This window comes from Mobula birostris, chromosome 3, assembly GCF_030028105.1.
Source record: "Mobula birostris isolate sMobBir1 chromosome 3, sMobBir1.hap1, whole genome shotgun sequence".
Taxonomy (NCBI): Eukaryota; Metazoa; Chordata; class Chondrichthyes; order Myliobatiformes; family Myliobatidae; genus Mobula; species Mobula birostris.
The window spans coordinates 14,606,230-14,627,410 of NC_092372.1; the positions used below are offsets into that span (position 1 = coordinate 14,606,230).

Below are 21,181 nucleotides of genomic sequence, written 5' to 3' on the forward strand. Positions count from 1 at the left end.
AGGTACATAGAATCTCTGAGCCTATCAAAATAAACTTAACAAACTTATACAGAAATCACCAGGAGACCACATTACAGAGAGTGAATCACTTGAGAAAACCACAAGTAACTCTAAATGATTAATGATTCTCATTAAACAACTAATTAACTCAGGTGCCCTAAAAACATTGGAGTCCAATGTTCTCCAGCCTGAAGAGCTTGTTACAACTAACGTATACAATACCCCTGGTAATCCTTCATAAACTGATGGATGTCACAGGTTGGCCATAGTTGGAAAGATGGATGCTTGGAACTGAGCCAGGGGTGTGGGTGGCCATCATCATTCTGACCGCTGGGGAGGATGGTGGGACTGTTATAAAGGGCAAATTTGCAAGTCAGACTGCATTGGAGTATTGCAACCAGTTTTGGGCAGGAGGGCTGGTATTTGAGAGGGTCCAGAGGAGGTTCAATGAATGATCCCAGGAATGAAAAGGTTAACCTGTGAGGCGTATTTCATGGCTGTGGGCCTGTACTTGCTGGAGTTTATAAGGATGAAGGGGATCTCATTGAAACCAACCAGAAATTTTAAAAGCAACACATCCAAGATGCTGGAAGAACTCAGCAGGTCAGGCAGCATCTGTGGAAATCAATAAAGTTTACATTTCAGGCTGAGAACCTTCATCAGGACTCTAAAATTGAAAGGGCTGGATAAAGTGGATGTGGAGCTGATGTTTCCAATAGTGGGAGAGTCTAGGACAAGAGGTCACAGCCTCAGAATAGAAGGATATTCCTTTAGAACAGAATAAGAATGAGTTTCTTTAGCCAGAGGGTGGTGAATCTGTGGACTTTATTGTCACCGATGCCACTGGAGGCCAAATCATTGGGTATATTTAAAGCGGAGGTTCATAGGTTCTCAATAAGGGTGTCAAAGCCTATGGGGAGAAGGCTGGAGGAAGGGGGCTGCGATGGAAAATAAATTAGCCATGATCAAATGATGGGCTGAATGGCCTAATTCTGCTCCTTATGTCTTATAGATCTTTGTACAATACTTACCATTATTATCTTCCACCATCACAGTGTGACAGAGAGCAAGCAATTTAAAGAATTCTCCTGCTGATGGATCACGTCCTGAATTAATAAGTTGAGGCAAATAATGGTCATAAAATCTGAGTTTCCCATCAGCATATTCGTTCCAGCTGAAGTCCACAAGCTGCAAAAATATTTCAAGTGAAACTAGTTCTTTATCAGCTATTTTAAGTATGATCAGTCATAAGAACATAATTGCTTTGATTATTACAATGTTTAACTAGAAGCAATTTCACCTCATTCATACGTAGGTATACAAAAGCGTGAGAGATATAGATTATGTTATTTCTGTAACTCGAAAACATCAATCTAATTGAAAGCAAAAAGTTGGGAACCTAGGAATAATGTGGCTAGTTTTATTTTTACTTTTAGTGAGGTGCACACGTATGACATAATGGTGTGATGACGCAGGCCATTCACGTACTTTTACATATAACCCATAAAGAATTATTTAAACAAACAAGAATTCTTAATTTAATCAAACAATACATTTACAATATTACTGAAATATTAAATACACAAAAGACCAGGTTATTTGAAGTAAGTATTTTCCACCGAGGTTGGGTGAGACAATAACTAGAGGCCTGAGAATAAGGGTGAAAGGTGAAATGTTTAAGGGGAACATGAGGGGAACTTCTTCACTCAGAGAGTGGTGAGAGTGCGGAATGAGCTGCCAGTGGAAATGGTGGATGTGGTTTTGATTTCAGCATTTAATAGACATTTGGACAAGTAAATGGATGGGAGAGGTATGGAGGATTATAGTCCCAGATAATAAGACTATGTAGAGTAATAACTCAGCATGGACTAGATGGGCCAAAGGGTCTGTTTCTGTGCTTTAGGGTTCTAGATGGTGGGCAGAAGGAGTGGCAAGAAAATGTTATTGGCATGTATGTGACATCTGAAAACACTTCTCCTATGATTGTACCAAGGAGAGGATGTACATGAGCAAGAGGAACAGAAGCAGATTGGTTTGTAATTACTAAGTGCATTACTAAATCAGCCCTGCCTGTCAGTGCAGACACCAGATGGGACCAGACAAGGACAAATCTAGAGCAATACACACAAAACACTGGAAAAACGCAGCAGGTCAGGCAGCGTCTATGGAGAGCAGTAAACAGTTGATGAGAGTCTCAGCCTGACATGTGACATCTATTCCTCTCCATAGATGCTACCAGTTCCTCCAGCATTTTGTGCTTGTTGTTCTGGACGCCCAATATCTGTAGAACCTCTTGTGTTAAGGGTAATTCTAGTGAGCTTGATGATAGAAAAGGGGCACTGCAGGAAGAGGGCATGCTCTACAATGCCACTATCCTGCTGAATAACTCAAATACAGTGAAACCCCAATTTTACGCGCCCCGATTTAACGCAAATTCGGATATAACGCGATGAGTTATTGGACTCCATGTCCATGTCAATCCATACTCCCCCTTCTCCAGCCTTGTATCCCTTTTGCCAATCAACTTCTCAGCTCTTGGCTTCATCCCTCCCCCTCCTGTCTTCTCCTATCATTTCGGGTCTCTCCCTCCCCCTCCCACTTTCAATTCTCTTACTATCTCTTTTTCCATTAGTCCTGACAGAGGGTCTCGACCAGGTGCTGCCTGGCCTGCTGCGTTCCACCAGCATTTTGTGAGAGTCATTGGACCTTTTTTTTTGCTCCAAATAGAACAAACTGCTAGAAAAAGAAAACCTTTTCTGTGAAAGGTAAGCTTCACGCACTTGACGCGATCAAGACTAAAAGTCAAACTCAAGTCGCATGAGACTTCGAGATACCGGAATCAACACTTCGTGGCAGGAAATCTCACGAAGAAAAGTTACGCGCGCCGCTTTGCGAAGTTGAAGCAGGACTAAAAGCCAAACATATGAGCATCTGATGGACGCCGAGATCGTCTGTAACGTAACTATAGCATTGGCGGAGGCAAGTGTACCGGTTCTCAAGCCACAAGAAGATGATAATATAGTGTAGTGGGGTTTTTTTCCCTTCTCATTTTAAAAATTTAAAGTTTTTTTTCTCTCTCTCTCTATGAATTGATAAGAGGAGAATTAGCTGTCTTTTTTATTATATACTACATATTGCTTAATACTATGTACGATTTTGATAATGTCTATTTCACTTTGTATTGTTATTGATATATATATTTGAGATAATTCTCCCCTTGTTTGTATATATGCTCTTTTTAAATCAATAAAAAGATTAATAAAGAAAGAAGGTAATGAAGAGCCTCCACCCCCACCCCCGAAAGTGTCTGAAGCCATTGAATATCTCAAGCCCAGCCTCCGCTGGCTGGAGACCCAGGAGGTGGGCCACATAAAAAACCTCCAGCTCAGAAGTATTCTAGATTTTGCTTGCAGCCAGTGACATGATATGTTCAAGCAAGGAACACTCGATCACCTTTTTAAGAAATAAACTGTAAATGATGATTGCTAATATTCTTGAATGTTTTTATTTGTTGTTTTGTGTATTAAAAAGCTTTACTAAAAATTAATTTGTGTTTTAATTTCTACAGTAACAACAACCCTGATTTAGCGCGACCCCGTTTTTTTCGTGACGACATTTTATGGACCCAAATGATCACGTTATAATGGGGTTTCACTGTAGTTACAACATGCTTTCACTTGTATTCCTCACCAGGTAACTGTTTAATACAAATACAAATTATAATCTTCATATTTTATACTTGCCTCCACTTTGTCAGTTCTGTCTCCTGTGGCATTGCGCAATACCCCTGCAGAAGCAGCAGAAAATTGGATTTAGAACTTCATGTCAATCATTATCAGCCATCTACATGTAACGCGCTGTAAGGTTTCACCGCTAATGTAATGGCCTCTCTGTAATGTTTCATGCTGACGTAATGGTTTCTCTGTAGCAGCAATGTTTGGGTTATGACTAGAGATAACGGGGTTTTGGAATGAGAGCGATGTTGTTCTTTCTTGTGGGTCTGGGAGCAGGGATTTCGTAGTCTTTTCTCAGGGAGAGATGAGGAGAGAAGACGTGAATGGAGACAGTTGGTAGACCGCTGGATGACGTGGACTTGGAGCGAGGGTCCGAGGGTCGGCTACGCTCGGTGGAGATCGACGGGGAACAAGTGGACAGAACCGTGAGCTCCAATATTGCACATTAGACTGTTTCATGAGAATGGGCCCTTTTCTTTTTTGTTTCTTTACTAACCCAAGTGTCAAATTAAGAACTATAAAGCTCAATCGTTTAATCACATATTGTGTACTGTTTGTTATTTCGTGGTTCTGATTTGTAACAGGGGAACACATCATGCAGCATCCACCCAAACAAGATTTCTTAAGTTTGGCCGGGCTGAGGGATGTCTTCCTCTAGATTAAGCCGCTAGCCGAACCGAGAGTTACATACACACAAGCTCAACTGATAGTTCATCTGCGAAGATAAAGCTCTGCCTACTCTACTTGTATCTTTTCTAGCTTATAACACCTTCAGGTTGATAATACAAAAGGTCTTATGTCGGTCAGACTGCACTTGGAATATGGTGAGCAGTTCTGGGCCCATTATCGAAGAACAGGCGTGCTGGTATCAGACAGGGTCCAGAGGAGGTTCACAACAATGATCTTGGGATGGAATGTTTACGCTCAAGGAGCATTCAATGGCTCTGGGCTTGTACTTGCTGGAGTTTAGAACAGAGGTTCCCAACCTTTCTTATGCCATGGACCAATACCGTTAAGCAAAGGGTCCATGGAGCCCAGGTTGGGAGCTTCAGGTTTAGAAAAAAAATGATGGGGTGGGGGAGGGGGAGTGGGATCTCATTAAAACCTACCGAATATTGAAAGGCCTACACAGAGTGGACGTAGAGGGGACGTTTCCAATAGTACCTGAGTCTAGGACCAGAGGGCACAGCCTCAGAATAGAAGTACATCCCTTTACAACAGAGATAACGAGGAATTTCTTTAGTCAGATGTTAGTAAATCTGTGGGATTGATTGTCACAGACAGCTGAGGATGGAAAATCATTGGGCATATTTAAAGTGGACTTTGATAGGTTCTTGATTAGTCAGGACATCAAATGTTATGGGGAGAAGGTGTCGAATGGGATAATAAATCAGCCATGATAGAGTGGTAGAGCAGACTCAATGGGGTGATTGGTGTAATTCTGCTCTTAAGGAATATGGAATATGATGTAACTGGACGGATATGGATGATTAACAGGAAAAGGGTTTCAGTACAAATTGGCATCAAGATCAGCACGTGATGGGCTAAATGGACACTCCAGTGTTCTGTTCTACTGTTCTCTGTTATATCCAGGGGTTGGAGTAGCATTGTATGCACGTGGACCACAACTGGAGGAGAAGAGAACCTTGGGAGGAATTAACTGGAGATGGTCAAGCGTTGGAAGGTGAGAAGAAACCACATGACAGGGTGAAACATACCGTATGTTGTGCCATTGATACTACACTTCTTAAACGCCATGATGTTCTGTGTCAGAGTTCCTGTCTTATCAGAGAAGATATACTCTATCTGTCCGAGTTGTTCCGTCAATGTGGTCGTGCGGGCTTTGGCTGGCGTATCCTTCTCAGCGTAGTACATCTGGAGGTCCCAGTTTATCATGTAGCTTTGGCCCATACGGATCACTTCAACACTGAGAGAGAAACATTGCGTAGATCATTAGGCAACAGGTAACCTGCTTGCTCCTAATCTCCTCAAATAAAACGGTCAAGTAAAATATACACCCAGTGGCCACTTCATTAGGTACATCTGTACACCTGCTCACTGATACAAATATATAATCAGCTAATCAATCATATGCCAGCAACTCAGTGCTTAAAAGCATGCAGACATGGTCCGGAGATTCAGTTGTTGTTCAGACCCAAACATCAGAATGGGGAGTAAATGTGATCTAAGTGATTCTGACCATGGAATGGTTTAAGTATCTCAGAAATTGCTGATCTCCTGGCATTTTCACACAGGACACTCTCTAGAGATAAACAGAGAATATGCCAGAAACATATGCATCCAGCGAGCAGCAGGTCTGTGGGAAAAATTGTCTCATTAATGAGAGAGCTCAGAGGAGAATGGCCAGACAGATTCAAGCCGAAAGGAAGGTGATGGTAACTCAAATCACCACGCATTACAACAGGAGTGTGCAGAAAAGCATCTCTGAATGTACAACACGTTAAAGCTTGAAGTGAACGGGCTACAGCAGCAGAAGATCACATGGGGTTCCACTCCCGAATCTAATAAAGTGGCCATCATGTGCATTTGGCAACTTCATTTTTCCATCATGAACTAATACTGAAATCCAATGCTAATTAGTATTTAGTATGAATAGACTGGCTCTTAGCACTGACGCAGTGCCATTCAAAAACAACATTCCTAAGAATTTTAATAGAAACATTATTAAAGCTACACACCAGAGGCACATGAAAAGAGATAGTTAAAACATCACACACAAAATGCTGGAGGAACTCAGCAGGTCAGGCAGTATCTGTGGAGGAGGAGAAACAGTCGAGTTTCGGGCTGAGATGCTTCATCGGGTCTCAGCCTGAATCGTCGACTGTTTATTCATTTTCATACATGCTGACGTTTTGGTGATATCCAAAAAGAAGGAGAATCCTATCTGCAGGCTGAGAATAAACGGGGAAGACATAAAACAAGTACAGAACTTTTGCTACTTAGGAAGCTGGGTGACATCAGATGGCAGGTGTGACTTGGACATCAAAAGAAGAATAGGGACGGCAAAAGACACCTTTACGAGAATGAAGAGTATACTGACCAACACTAAACTAGGCATGACAACCCGCCTCAGAGTACTGAAATGTTACGTTTATCCAGTTATGTTATATGGCTCAGAATGTTGGACAATATCTAGTAACATGAGGAAACGAATCGAAGCAGCAGAAATGTGGTTTTTGTGGAGGATGCAAAGAATATCATGGACGAAACGAATATCTAACATGGATGTCATGAACAGAGCAAACACAAAAAGAGAAATAATGTATGAGATCATGAAAAGGCAACGTAACTTCATTGGACACGTGATTAGGAAAGAGGAGTTAGAATGCATGGTAATTATGGGAAAGATTGAAGAGAAGAAAGCAAGAGGAAGACAAAGACAAATGATGATGGAGACAGCAGCCAGAGAACTGGAAATGAATACCAATGAATTGATCCACTGACCCGAAACAGGAGTGTGTGGGCCATGGCAGTCAAAGCTCCGATGATGATCAGATGCTGCCTGACCTGCTGAGTTCCTCCAGCATTTTGTGTGTGTTGCTCAGAAATATTTCAGGTCTAAGAACCTTCATCAGAATAGCAACTGCTTCACATCCACAAATTCTGCCCAAGTATCTCTAGTACTGTCTGCTGGTATGATGTTAGACCTAGAGGTAGAACTAATATCACTTCCTTAGCATTGAGAAGGAACGTACCTTTCCACAAGACCATAAGACACTCAGGCTCATATGAATCAGGAACCATTTCCTTATATGAAGGCACAGTGTCAGTGGTGGAATGAGCGGCAATACTTGCAGGCTGCCCCCACCCCCAGCTCAACCTTAGGTTGTGTTGATTGTTAGATCAAACAACACATTTTACTGCATGTTTCGATGCATGTGTGATAAATAAATCAATTAACCTGAATCTGAATCTGAGAAGCAAGTCTGAAGCCCACCATTTACTGTGCTCTCAATCCAATCCTAGAACATTTTGGGCATGAAATGTTGGCCGTGGAATATGTGGCGGCACTGCGAGCTGTCCCCTGTACATTCTTGGGTTGTGTTGGCTGTTAATACAAATGATACATTTCACTGCATCGTTTGATGGACAGTACTGTGCATATGTATAGCTAGGATGCCAAAGGCTTTGCTCAGTACTGTATTTGCCAACATGGAGCAGAGAGCAAATTTGTAAATTTGACAGGAGTAAAGGATGTTGGGAATCGTGAGGGTGGAGCGCTGTAGGAGGGGTGTGGGACAGATGGCAGAGAAGGAGTGCCAGGGTGGTGGATGGCATGGGGGCTGACAGACCTACCCCTGAGACACCAGGCAAGGTCATTAGATTCCAAACAATTGGTTTATTGATCATTACAGAATGTCTCTCTGGTGCCTCCAGCTCCCTCCCCTCTCCCTTCCCCTTTTCCCAAACATGATTCTCCTCTCTCTGCCCCCTTTCTACTCTCAGTCCACAACAGAGACCCATATCAGAATCAGGTTTATCATCACTCACATAAGTCATGTCTATTTTTTGTGGCAGTAGTTCAGTGCAATCCATAAAATTACTACAATACTATACAAATGTCTTAGCCACCCTAGGTATATAAGTGTGCCTAAGACGTTTGCATAGTACTGTACACATCATAAATAAATGAATTTAGAACCGAACACAATTCCAACACTTACCTTACATAAAGTGAAATGGGTACCATGGTGTTCAAAACAATGATATAACCCCAAAAAGTAAGGAACCCTCTATACGTGGGTGTGTCCGTTTCCCCATCGTCGAGATACCATGACCGGCTGAAGTTGCCCAATTCACTTTGCCAGAATGTATGCCCAATGGCAAGACCAGTTGAGGAAAGTATGAGTAAAAGGAAGATCTAGAAGAAAATTAAACTGCCATGTAGGTCATTCTTTCCAGTGAAATGGAGATACATCAGATCTGCAGAGTAATGAGCATTTTTGTTACCATGTAGACCATGTAGTTCATCAGCTGGTCAATTTTGGTCCTCTTGAAGTTTGTTTTCCCACTGTTCCTCATGATTTTGGTGTCTGCCCCTGCCAGGTTTAATACAATATGCATCAGGATTATAATCTTTTTAAACAGATGAAGGCTTTTGACCAACAACACAGTAGTGTAGTGGCTAGCATAACACTATTACAGCACCAGCAACCCGGGTTCAAATCTCAGCCGCCTGCAAGGAATTTGTACGTTCTTCCTGCGACGGCTTGGGTGTCCCCGGCTTCTCAGGTTTCCTCCCACATTCCAAAGACGTACAGGTTAGTACGTTATTTGGTCACATGGATGTAATTGGACCGCACGGGTTTGTTGGTCCAGTAGGTCTTGCTGCTGTGGTGTCTCTCTAAAGCCTCCGTTGGTCTGGGTTGACCATGGATATTGTGTCCTCGCTTTCGAGATACACAGTTTGGCACCAGCAAGACGGTGAAAAGAATGAGAAGATACACCTAATATATCACTATTTTTGGATTTCAGTGTCCTATATTTTTATAATGTTTTGCTAAATTAAAGAAAGAGTAATGAAAATAATTCATAATTCACATAATGTTTGATAAACACTGAAAATTCCACCTCTAATCCTTAAACTATACTTGAAACCTATCTCTTCCCCATCCCCTGAAGCACAGGAGAATAAGGAGAAATCATAGACCGTTAGCCATAGGAATAGAGTTAGGCCACTTGGCCCATCAAGTCTGCTCCAACATGTGATCATAGCTGACTTGTTTTGCCATTTTCCTGCCCCCTCCCTGTAACTTTTGATGCCCTTACAAATCAAGAACCAATCAACCCCTGCTTTAAATATACCCAATGGTTTGACCTTCACAGCCGTCTGTGGCAAAGAATTCCACAAAATCACCACCCACTGGCGAAACATCGAATGGGCAGCCAGAGACTTCTACCCAGGCCAGAAGTTACTGACACCAGAGGGCATAACTTTAAGGTGATTGCAGGGAGGGAGGGGAATGTAAGAGGTGTTTTTTTAACACTGTAGGTGGTGGGTCTGTGGAATGCTCTGTCATGGGTGGTGGTAGAGGCAATTACATTTGCAGCATTTAAGAAACTCTGAGATAGGCACATGGATGATAGAAAGATGGAGTGCTATGTAGTAGGAAGAGTTAGGTTGATCTTAAAGCAGGATAAAAGGTCGCAACAACATTGTGGACCAAAGGGCCTGTGTTGTGCTGTAATCTTCGACACCCTATGTCCCAGCACACTACATTCCTTGAAATGACATCCCAGAGTCCACCATAAAATTAAATACCTGCAAATATTACAATTCCATGGGTTGTGTCTGTGTTGCGGACCGTGCAGCCACGTAGTAGGATTGAATTTACATCAAGCGGGTAACTTTGGTTCCTCCAGTACAGGGTGCCGGCAAACTTGTCCAGACGATTATTTGGCTCTTCACATTCAATCAAACCTGGAACAAAGACAATACCTTCTGTTTCACATTAACCAAAAATAATAACTTGTGGCACAGTAGCATAGCGGCTAGTGTTAGGGTTCTACAGCGGCTGTGACTGAAAGTCTGGCATTCAATGCCTGCTGCTGTTTGTAAGGAGTTTGTACACTCTCTCTGTATCATATGGGTTTCCTCTGGGTGCTCCGTTTTCCTCCCACATTCCAAAAGACAGATGGATAATAGTTATTAAGTTGTGGACATATTGTGTCAGTGCAAGAAGTGAGGTGACACTTGTGGGCTGTCTCCTGCACATCTTCAGGCTCTGTTGGCCATTGACGCAAACGATACACTTCATGGTTCAATGTTTCGATGTACAGGACTGTGCAAAAGTCTTAGCCGCATATATATAGCTGGGGCGCATAAGACTTCTGCACAGTATTGTAGTAATTTTATGTATTGCATTGTACTGCTGATGCAGAAGACAAATTTAGTGACCTATGTGAATGATGATAAACCCGACTCTGATAATGGTCTCTGTAGTGGACTGAGAAGGGAACAGGGCAGGGAGAGGGGAATCATGGTTGGGAAAAGGGGAGGGAAGAGGGGAGGGAGTAGGAAGCACCAGAGAGACATTCTGTAATGATTAATAAACCAATTGTGTGGAATCAAATGACTTTGCCTAGTGTCTCAGGGCTGGGTGTGTCTGAAGGCACATCAATACCCATCCCCGACACTCCCCCTCTGGCAGCTGGCCCACACACTCCCGCGGCACTCCACCTTTGCCACTCCCAGCATCCTTCGTCCTGCCAGAATTACAAACACCATCTCCGTTCCACACTGACAAATACAGTACTGTGCAAAAGTCTTAGGCACCCTAGCTCTATACAAGTGCCTAAGACTTTCGCACAGTACTGTATATGTGACAAATAAATTTAATCTCACTGATTTGATTTGATGCAAGCAAAGCAGCTCACTGTATGTTTTGATGTTCGTGTGACAAAAAACTGAAAAGTTGCAAAAAAAAACGGAAAAATTACACGTAACACCACCAAAGAAAGGGACAAAAATCTTGACTGCTTAAACCTTATATTTGTATTTCAGCTATGGAGAAAATATAGTTCCCAGTAATCAGGAAAGAGAGGCCAGGAGTTTAGAAACACCTAATACTAATCGTTAGAATTGAGAGTTCATCCACCTTGCTGTCAAAGCAAAAACAGACTTGCTCATTTCACGTGCCACGTGCCGCTTGGCTTGTGACATCATTAAGGGGCGGTGAATCAGGAAGGGCCTTCCCCATCCAGGACACGCCCTCTTCTCATTACTACCACTTATCATTATCATGTGATGTGGCCGACCATGGCTTTTCTAAGACCGTGATTGTTCTTGGCAAAATTCTTCTGCAGAATTCTTTGCCTTCTTCTCAGCAGCGCCTTTACAAGACGGGTGACCCCAACCATTATCAATACTCTTCAGAGGTGGTCTGCCTGGCGTCAGTGGTCGCATAACCAGGACTTGCGATGTGCACCAGCTGCCAATGTGACCACCCATCATCTGTTCCCATGGCTTCACACGATCCTGATTGGTGGTAAGAGGCTAAGCAGGTGCTACGCCTTGTCCAAGGGTGACCTGCAGGCTAGTAGAGGGAAGGAGCTCCTGACACCTCCTTTGGTACAGATGCATCTCCACCCCGCCGCTCCAATTACGACCATGAAGGTGGAGAAACTGAATCCTAAAGACCCACACTCAACAAATCAGAAACAGCTTCCTCTCCACTGCCATCCTATTTCTGAATTGTCCATGAACACCACAATGTTATTCTGTTATTTTTTTGCAGTATTTGTTTCATAATTTACAGTCATTTTATGTCTTCGTGGCATGGTAGTGTAGTGGTTAGCACAATGCCTTACAATTCCAGCGACCCGGGTTCAATTCCTGCAGCTGCCTGTAATGAGTTTGTACATTCTCCCTGTGAGCACTTCACCCAGTTGACAACAGATGGGAAAGAATTCCTGCTTTTCCATCTCACTCTACTGAGACAGCCTCTGGAGAGTTTACACCAGAGGTTCCTGACCTTCTTTATGCCAGGGACCAACACCGTTAAAAGTGTTCCATGGGCCCCAGGTTGGGAACCCCTGGCTCAGGTTTACCGGTCTTTGCTAAGTAAGGAGGCTAATTTCATTCCATTTACTTTTTCTAAGTAGAGGCAAGTGGAGTGAGCTTTGGGGATTGCAAGGATTACTGCGTGTACCTTCCCTGTGCTTGTGTGTTGATAATGAACCTGACACTGATTGTGGTCTGTTTTTAAAGTTCACTTTTTCAGATCACCTTGGAAATCCTTTTAAAGGGCCACAATAGGGGCAGAATTCGGCCATTCGACCCATCGAGTCTGCTCAACCCCGTTCACTTTAACCTTTGACATTCTAACTAATGAGGAATCTACCAACCTCCACTTTTGCTTGAGATTGAACTGCCTTCACTGAATTGATCCCTCTGGCTGAGGAGCCTCGAAGTTGTTTTCTAGCTCCAAATACCTCCCCGCAGTCTTTTCCGAAGTAACTCCACCAAAAAGATGTGCAATTCCCACTCAAAAGTATGGAATCACTGAAGTGTGCCAAAGAGCGAGAGCTCATCCTTCACCAGTAGCCACCGGGGCAAACTAATTAAATAAACATTTCTTGGAGGTTACACTGCTTTCAAAGATGTAAAACGTAGTTGCCCATTTGATGACTAATTTAATAGATTTAGCACAACATTATGGGCCGAAGGGCCTGTCCCTGGGCTGTACTGTTCTAAAGAGTCTGAAGGCCTGATGTGAGTGATTTTGTGTCACAACTAAAATGATCCCTCTACATACTGGGTTTTGTGAACATGTTCTGACCTTACTTGAGTAAGTTAAGATGCCCTGTATTGCCCACTAATAAAACCCATACTGAAAATACGTACTTCCTTACATGCTTCTTCATAGTATCATCTCTTACTCAACAATAAAAGACAAGAATAAGATATAGGAGCAGAGTTAGGCCATTCAGCCCATTGAGTACATTCTACCAATTGATCATTATGTTCTATGTGTGTTTAACCAATGTGACCACACTGATAGCTGTAAACATGCTCACCATCAAAAGTCTCCAAGTCCTTTTCATTCTTAAGTAGTCTGTCTGTAACTTCCAATGACATTTTAAACTTCAGATTAGTTTCACTGAAACATTAACCACAATTGAGGTCCATTAATCACACACAGCAATGGAAAACTTTCGACTTTGCAATATTAGATAATTTCCCCAAGTAGAGAAATATAGGTGGAACTCAAGATTAACACCCTATTTCTTTTATGAACTTTATAGCCCATTTTCTCCTGTTACGTGATAATCTTTTAATTGAAGATGAATTTTATGTGGCACTGAAAGGAGAAAAACACACCTTTGTCTCCAAAGGCAGCATGCTGGCACAACGCTATTACAGCACCAGCGACCAATGATCAGGGCCAGATTCCTGCCACTGCAAGTAAAGAGTTTGTACGTTCTCCCCACGAGGAAGATCATGTAGATTTCCTCCAGGTGCTCAGGTTTCCTCCCACATTCCTAATACGTACGGGTTAGGGCTAGTGAGTTGCGGGAATGCTAATTTGGTGCCAGAAGCATGGCGACACCTGCAGGCTGCCCCCACAGCACCTTCACAGACTCTGTTGGTTGTTGACGCAAGAGACGCGTTTATCTATGTGTTTTGATGAAAATATGACCAATAACGCAAATCTATCTCCAAAACTTAAAAAAGTCCTCATAATTCTATTGGCTGCCATTCAGTACCTGTGGGAACCACATTTTACAGAAGACCTGCACATTTGTGTCAATCGTTATGTCCCGTCAAATACATACTTGACCAGGCTGCCACAACGGGGATAAAAGGGGTGAGGAACCTTAGGGTTTCTAGGGAGTGTGTGAGGCACTCATAATCGATGGCAAACGCTGACAGGACTCTAAAAACAATGCCAACCAGCAGTGTGAATAAAACACTTCGTGGGTTGAATAGAACTGCCAAGAATGTAAGACTCGGTTGAAAGATGGCAATTACTTCGACCTCTAGACTAGTAGAAATTGTCAAAGAACAACACCATAAATAGATAACTTAAGTAACTGACTACATTGCACTATGTGTCAAGATACCACTCCCGGTTAAAGGCTTGGTCAAACAAATATTCTTACCCATCAAGTTCAGCTGTCTCTACGTAGCATAAACTGTTGGGCTCTGAACTCGACAGTAGCAGGATGTCAGCCTAAGTAAAATTAGAAATTAATTTTTATTTACACCATACACTAAAATGATCAAATTGTGAGTAACTACTTAATAATATAGTGGTTAGTATAACACTAGTCTGTTATGGTAGGGGACCGTGCACAATTCTGATTTGATAGAGACAGACGTGAGAGTACGGAGGAACATCTGGAGAAACTTCTGAAACGCCTGTTTCGCTGCCGCTGTTACTGTGTGATAACCGGAATCTCTGAAGCAGAAGGCCCCGAATCCTCGGCTGTGCTTGTTTCGGCGGCCGGGGTGAGGTCGAAGGCGCTCGGCAGAGGATGGCACTCAGGAGGCTGTATCGGAGGGGCTGGTCGGAGGCTCGAAGTTTTCGGATGGACGGACTTGGTGTCGGCTGTGGTCGGGTGCTTCCAATGCATTGGCAATTGTTGATGCCTGGAGGTTTATGGCAGGGAGAGTTTCTCCCTTTGACGCCTGCTATTGGGGACTTCGGAGTCGATCGACTCGAGACTTTGAGACTTTTTTTTTTTACCATGCCCATGGTCTGTTTATCAAATTATGGTATTGTTTTGCACTGCTGTAACTATATGTTATAATTACGTGGTTCTGTCAGTGGTTTGTCCTGTTTTTCTGTGATATCACTCTGGAGGAACATTGTATCATTTCTTAATGCACGTATGCGTTTCTAAATGACAACAAACAAGGACTGAGTGTTCTCATAATCTAATCTATTGCGGTGCTAGCAACCCAGTTCAATTTGGTGACTGTCTGTAAGGAGTTTGTATATTTTCTCCAACACAGTCTAGGTTTCCTTCTGGTGCTCTGGTTTCTACCTCCATTCCAAAGATGTACAGTACTGTGCAAAAATCTTAGGTGCTTCTATATAGCTAGGATGCCTATGGCTTTTGCACAGTACTGTAGTCATCATTGTGGAGCGGAGGGCGAGTGTGTAAATCCGGTGAGAGCAATGGCTGTTGGGAATGGAGAGGGTGGAGTGCCATGCGAGGGGTCCAGGACGGGTGGCAGAGAAGGCAGGTCAGAATGGGGTTGCTGCAGGTGCAGACATACCCAGCCTGAGACACCAGGCAAGGTCATTTGATACCCTGGTGTTTCCCACTCACTCCCCTCTCCCTTCCCCTTCCCCGAAACATGACCTCCCTCTCCCTGCCCCCTTCCCACTCTCACTCCAGAATAGGCACCCATATCAGATTCAGGTTTATCATCACTCACAGATGTCATGAAATTTCAAGCAACACACATCAAAGTTGCTGGTGAACGCAGCAGGCCAGGCAGCATCTCTAGGAAGAGGTACAGTCGATGTTTCGGGCCGAGACCCTTCGTCAGGACTAACTGAAAGAAGAGCTAGTAAGAGATTTGAAAGTGGGAGGGGGAGTGAGAGATCCGAAATGATAGGAGAAGACAGGAGGGGGGGGGATGGATCCAGTTGATTGGCAAAAGGGATATGAGAGGATCGTGCGCTGTCATGAAATATGTTTTTTTTGCGGCAGCCCTACAGTGCAATTTAAAAATTACTACAATACTGGTTTTAAAGTCTTAGATATTCTAGCTATATACAGTGCCTATAAAAGGTATTTACCCCCCTTGGAAGTTTTCATGTTTTATTGTTTTACAACATTGAATCACAGTGGATTTACTATGGCTTTTGACAACAGAAAAAGACTGTAACGTCAAACAGAAAACAGATCTTTATAAAATGATCTAAATTAATTACAAATATAAAACACAAAATAGTTGATTGCATAAGTATTCACCCCCTTTAATATGACACACCAAGTCATCACTGTTGCAGCTAACTGGTTTTAGAAGTCACATAATTAATTAAATGAAGATCTGTTTTTAGGGACCTGCGCATAGTTAAGGTGTTTCAATTGATTGTAGTGAAAATACACCTGCATCTGGAAGGTCCAACTGCTGGTGTGTCAGTATCCTGACAAAAGCTGCACAATGAAGACAAAAAAGCACTCAAAGCAACTTTGCAAAAAGGTTATTGAAAAGCACAAGTAAGAAGATGGAAGCAGGAAAATTTCCAAGTCACTGAATGTCCCTTGGAGTACAGTTTAGTCAGTCACCAAGAAAGGAAAGAATATGGCACAGCTGTAAATCTGCCGAGAGCAGGCTGGCCTCAGAAACTGAGTGACCATGCAAGAAGGGGACTAGTGAAGGAGGCTACTAAGAGACTAATGACAAGTCTGGAGCAGTTACTAGCTTCAGTGGCTGAGATTGTTAGAGACTGCACATACAACAACTGTTGCCCGGGTGTTTCAACAGTCGCAGCTTTATGGGAGAGTGGCAAAGAGAAAGCCATTGTAGAAAAAAAACTCACATGAAATCTCAGCTAGAGTTCGCCAGAAGGCCTGTGGGAGACTCTAAAGTCAGCTGGAAGAAGGTTCTATGATCTGATGAAACCAAAATTGAGCCTTTTGGCCATCAGACTAAACACTATATTTGGCATAAGCCAAACACTGCACACCATCAAAAAAAAACCATCCTGACTGTGAAGCATGGTGGTGGCTGCATCATGCTGTGGGGATGCTTCACTGCAGCAGGCCCTGGAAGACTTGTGAAGGTAGAAAGTAAAATGAATGCAGCAAAATACAGGGAAATCCTGGAGAAAAACCCTAGTGCAATCCTTAAGAGAACTGTGACTTGGGAGAAGATTTGTTTTCCAGCAAGACAATGACCCCAGCATAAAGCCAAAGCTACACAGGAATGGCTTAAAAACAACAAAGTTAATGTCCTGGAGTGGCCAGGTCAGAGTCCAGACCTCAATCCAATTGAGAGTTTGTAGCTAGACTTGAAAAGGGCTGTTCACTCACAATCCCCATGCAATCTGACAGAGCTTGAGCAGTTTTGTAAAGAAGAATGGAGAAAAATTGTAGTGTCCAGATGTACAAAGCTGATAAAGACCTATCAACACAGACTGAAGGCTGTAATTGCTGCCAAAGGTACATCTACTAAATACTGACTTGAAGGGGGTGAATACTTATGCAATCAATTATTTTGTGTTTTATATTTGTAATTAATTTAGATCACTTTGTAGAGATCTGTTTTCATTCTGAGACAGAAGAATCTTTTTCTGTTGATCAGTGTCAAAAAAGCCAAATTAAATCCACTGTGATTCAATGTTGTAAAACAATAAAACATGAAAACTCCCAAGATGAATACTTTTTATAGGCACTGTATATGTGCACTTCTGCACAGTACTATACAGGTTAGTAAGTCATTTGGTTACATGGGTGAAATTGGGCAGCGTGGGCTTGTTAGACATGAAGGGTCTGTAGATCTCCAAATTTAAAAAGTAATTTGCAGAAATGAAACTTACTGGAATAAAATCATCCCTCTTCAACCGTACAATATCTCCAACCTTGATGTTCCTCCATTTTGCTGGCTTAAATCTAAAAAGAAATGTTAAAATTAATTTGCATCTGAGCTGGACTAAGAGAGTTAGAAACTATCTGACTGAAACAGAGCAACACACACAAAAACTTCAACCTTGTAACTTCTATTTCATGGACAATATGCTTAATTGTCATTAGGGGAAGCCATCCTGTTCCCAGCACAGTCTACAGCTCTGCTTGGCTGTCTTAGTCAATTCTCTACCACCCACCCCACCCCCTCTCCTACCACCCCCCCCCCCCCCACCCCAGGCCCATTTCAAAACAAAAATGAACCCTTTGTGCAGGGGCAATTTACCTTGGCATTTAGAGTCCAATTTCTTAAACATTTTCTTGAAGACATAAATTTGACTCATTTGGATGTAAAGCACACTTTATCGTTGAGAGGCTCGAGAGAGAAACACCGACAACTGTGCACTGAGGATGTCGCCTCGACTAGTGATGAAACATCTGCAAGTTTATCACCATACTTGGCGAACACCACAACATCAAAACTCTTCAATTATTTTATACACAAGCTATGAAGATTATAAAATACCTTATAAAATGGAATTGTCCCATTGTGGATTTTTTTTAATTTGAGAAAGAAGTTAATAATAAAATGTTAATTCAGTGCAGCTTTGATGTACTTGTTGGAGAGGAATTATGTCATTTCTCATTGCGGCACCAGAGGGCAGCAAACACCATTGGTTTGAGACACTAGCTAAATGCGGCGTGCTGACTGGAATACACACTCTGATCCTATTGCTGGTAAATTTATATTCAGATAAATCTGGAATAAAGACCTAGGGCTGGTGATGGTGGCAAAGAAACTTGAGGAATTTCTGCAACAACTCTGCCATGCCAGTGTTCTTTAGAAAAAAAAGTCTACCATGTTACAGAGGCAGACAGTCATAGAGTACTACAGCACAGAAAGAGGCTTTTCAGCCCATCTAGTCCATGCTCACTTGATCTTCAGCTTAGTCCAATCTACCCATATCAGGACCCTATCCCTCACATCCATGTACCTATACTCTCTTAAATATAACAATCTGCACTTCCACTGGCAGCTCGTTCCACACCTCTCACCACCTTCTGAATGAAGAAGATCCCCCTTAGATTCTCCTTCAGATTTTCACCTTTTATCTTAAATCTGTGGCTTCTATTTCTATTCTCATCCAAACACTGGGGGGCGGGGGGCATGCATTTATACCCCTCAATTTTGTATAACTCTTTAAGATCTTTCTTCATTCTCCTGAACTCCAGGAAGTAAAGTCCTAACCTTTTTAGCCTTTCCTTATAACTCAGGTCCTCAAATCCCAGCAACATCCTTGTACATTTTCTCTGCACTCTTTCAAGCTTATTGATATCGTTCCTGCAGATAGGTGACTAGAACTGCACACAATACTCTAAATTTGTCCTCACCAACATCTTGTGCAACTACAACATAACATCCCAACTCCTGTGCTGTGTGTAATGGTGAGCGTATTGACTGGCTGCATCACAGCCTGGTATGGAAACACCAATGCCTTGGAATGGAAAATCCAACAAAAGATAGTGGGTTCGGCCCAGTACATCACGGGTAAAGCCCTCCCAACCACTGAACACATCTACAAACCCCATTTCCAGAAAAGTTGGGATATTTTCCAAAATGCAATAAAAACAAAAATCTGTGATATGTTAACTCACGTGAACCTTTAGTTAACTGACAAAAGTACAAAGAAAAGATTTTTGATAGTTTTACTGACCAACTTAATTGTATTTTGTAAACATAAACAAATTTAGAATTTGATGGCTGCAACACACTCAACAAAAGCTGGGACAGAGTTAAAATAAGATTGAGAAGTGCACAGAATATTCAAGTAACACTGGTTTGGAAGACTCCACATTAAGCAGGCTAATTGGTAGCAGGTGAGATATCATGACTGGGTACAAGAGTAGCATCCATCAAAGGCTCGGTCTTTGCAAGCAAGGATGGGTTGTGGCTCACCCCTTTGTACCAAAATTCGTGACAGAATTGTTAGTCAGTTCAAAAGGAACATCTCTCAGTGCAAGATTGCAGAGAATTTAGGTCTTTCAACATCTACAGTACATAATATTGTGAAAAGGTTCAGAGAATTCAGAGACATCTCAGTGCGTAAAGGGCAAGGTCGGAAACCACTGTTGAATGCGCATGATCTTCGAGCCCTCAGGCGGCACTGCCTAAGAAACCCTCATGCTACTGTGACAATTATAGCCACCTGGGCTCAGGAGTACTTCGGAAACATTGTCACTCAACACAGTCTGTCGCTGCATCCAGAAATGCAACTTGAAACTGTGTTACGCAAGGATGAAGCCATACGTCAACTCTACGTAGAAACGCCGGTGAGTTCTCTGGGCCCGAGCTCATCTCAAATGGACCGAAAGACTGTGGAACCATGTGCTGTGGTCAGATGAGTCCACATTTCAGCTAGTTTTTGGGAAAAAAACAGGCGTCGAGTTCTCCGTGCCAAGGATGAAAACGGCCATCCAGATTGTTATCAGCGAAAGGTGCAAAAGCCAGCATCTGTGATGGTATGGGGGTGCATCAGTGCCCACGGCATGGGTGAGTTGCATGTATGTGAAGGTACCATTGACTCTGAGGCGTATATTAGGATTTTAGAGAGACATATGTTGCCATCAAGGCGACGTCTCTTCCCGGGACATCCATGCTTATTTCAGCAGGACAATGCCAGACCACATTCTGCACAGGATACAACAGCGTGGCTTTGTAGACACAGAGTGTATGTGCTTGACTGGCCTGCTGCCAGTCCAGATCTATCTCCTATTGAAAATGTATGGCGCATCATGAAGAGGAGAATCAGACAACGGAGACCACGGACTGTTCAGCAGCTGAATATCAAGCAAGAATGGACAAAATTTCCAATTGCAAATCTACTACAATTAGTATCCTCAGTTCCAAAATGATTAAAAAGTGTTATTAAAAGGAAAGGTGATGTAACACAATGGTAAACATGCCTCTGTCCCAACTTTTGTTGAGTGTGTTGCAGCCATCAAATTCTAAATTTGTGTATGTTTACAAAATACAATTAAGTTGGTCAGTAAAACTATTGAAAATCTTTTCTTTGTACTTGTGTCAGTTAAATAAAGGTTCACGTGAATTAACATATCACAGATTTTTGTTTTTATTGCATTTTGGAAAATATCCCAACTTTTCTGGAAATGGGGTTTGTACATGAAACACTGTCGTAGGAAAGCAGCACCCATCGTTGGAGATCCTCACCTCCCAGGCCATGCTCTTTTCCTGCTGCTGCCATCAGGTTGAAGGTACAAGAATCTCAGGACTTGCACAAGCAGGTACAAGAACAGTTCCTACCACTCAACCATCAGGC

The 21,181-nt window shown here is 42.6% G+C and overlaps 1 protein-coding gene across 4 annotated transcripts in view; it reads right to left on the reverse strand.

Annotated features, from left to right (window-relative positions):
* The window catches only part of atp8b1 (ATPase phospholipid transporting 8B1), a 184,079-nt gene that overhangs the window by 35,206 nt on the left and 127,692 nt on the right, over positions 1 to 21,181 (reverse strand). For all 4 annotated transcript variants that reach the window (XM_072251748.1, XM_072251746.1, XM_072251747.1 and 1 more), the window contains exons 7-15: positions 17,759 to 17,831; positions 14,361 to 14,431; positions 13,275 to 13,357; positions 10,018 to 10,176; positions 8,706 to 8,794; positions 8,420 to 8,616; positions 5,453 to 5,661; positions 3,744 to 3,787; positions 1,032 to 1,188 (exon numbers count right to left, since the gene is read on the reverse strand). In XM_072251748.1, coding sequence (XP_072107849.1) covers positions 1,032 to 1,188; positions 3,744 to 3,787; positions 5,453 to 5,661; positions 8,420 to 8,616; positions 8,706 to 8,794; positions 10,018 to 10,176; positions 13,275 to 13,357; positions 14,361 to 14,431; positions 17,759 to 17,831 — 1,082 coding nt within the window. The remainder of the gene's footprint in view (positions 1 to 1,031; positions 1,189 to 3,743; positions 3,788 to 5,452; positions 5,662 to 8,419; positions 8,617 to 8,705; positions 8,795 to 10,017; positions 10,177 to 13,274; positions 13,358 to 14,360; positions 14,432 to 17,758; positions 17,832 to 21,181) is intronic.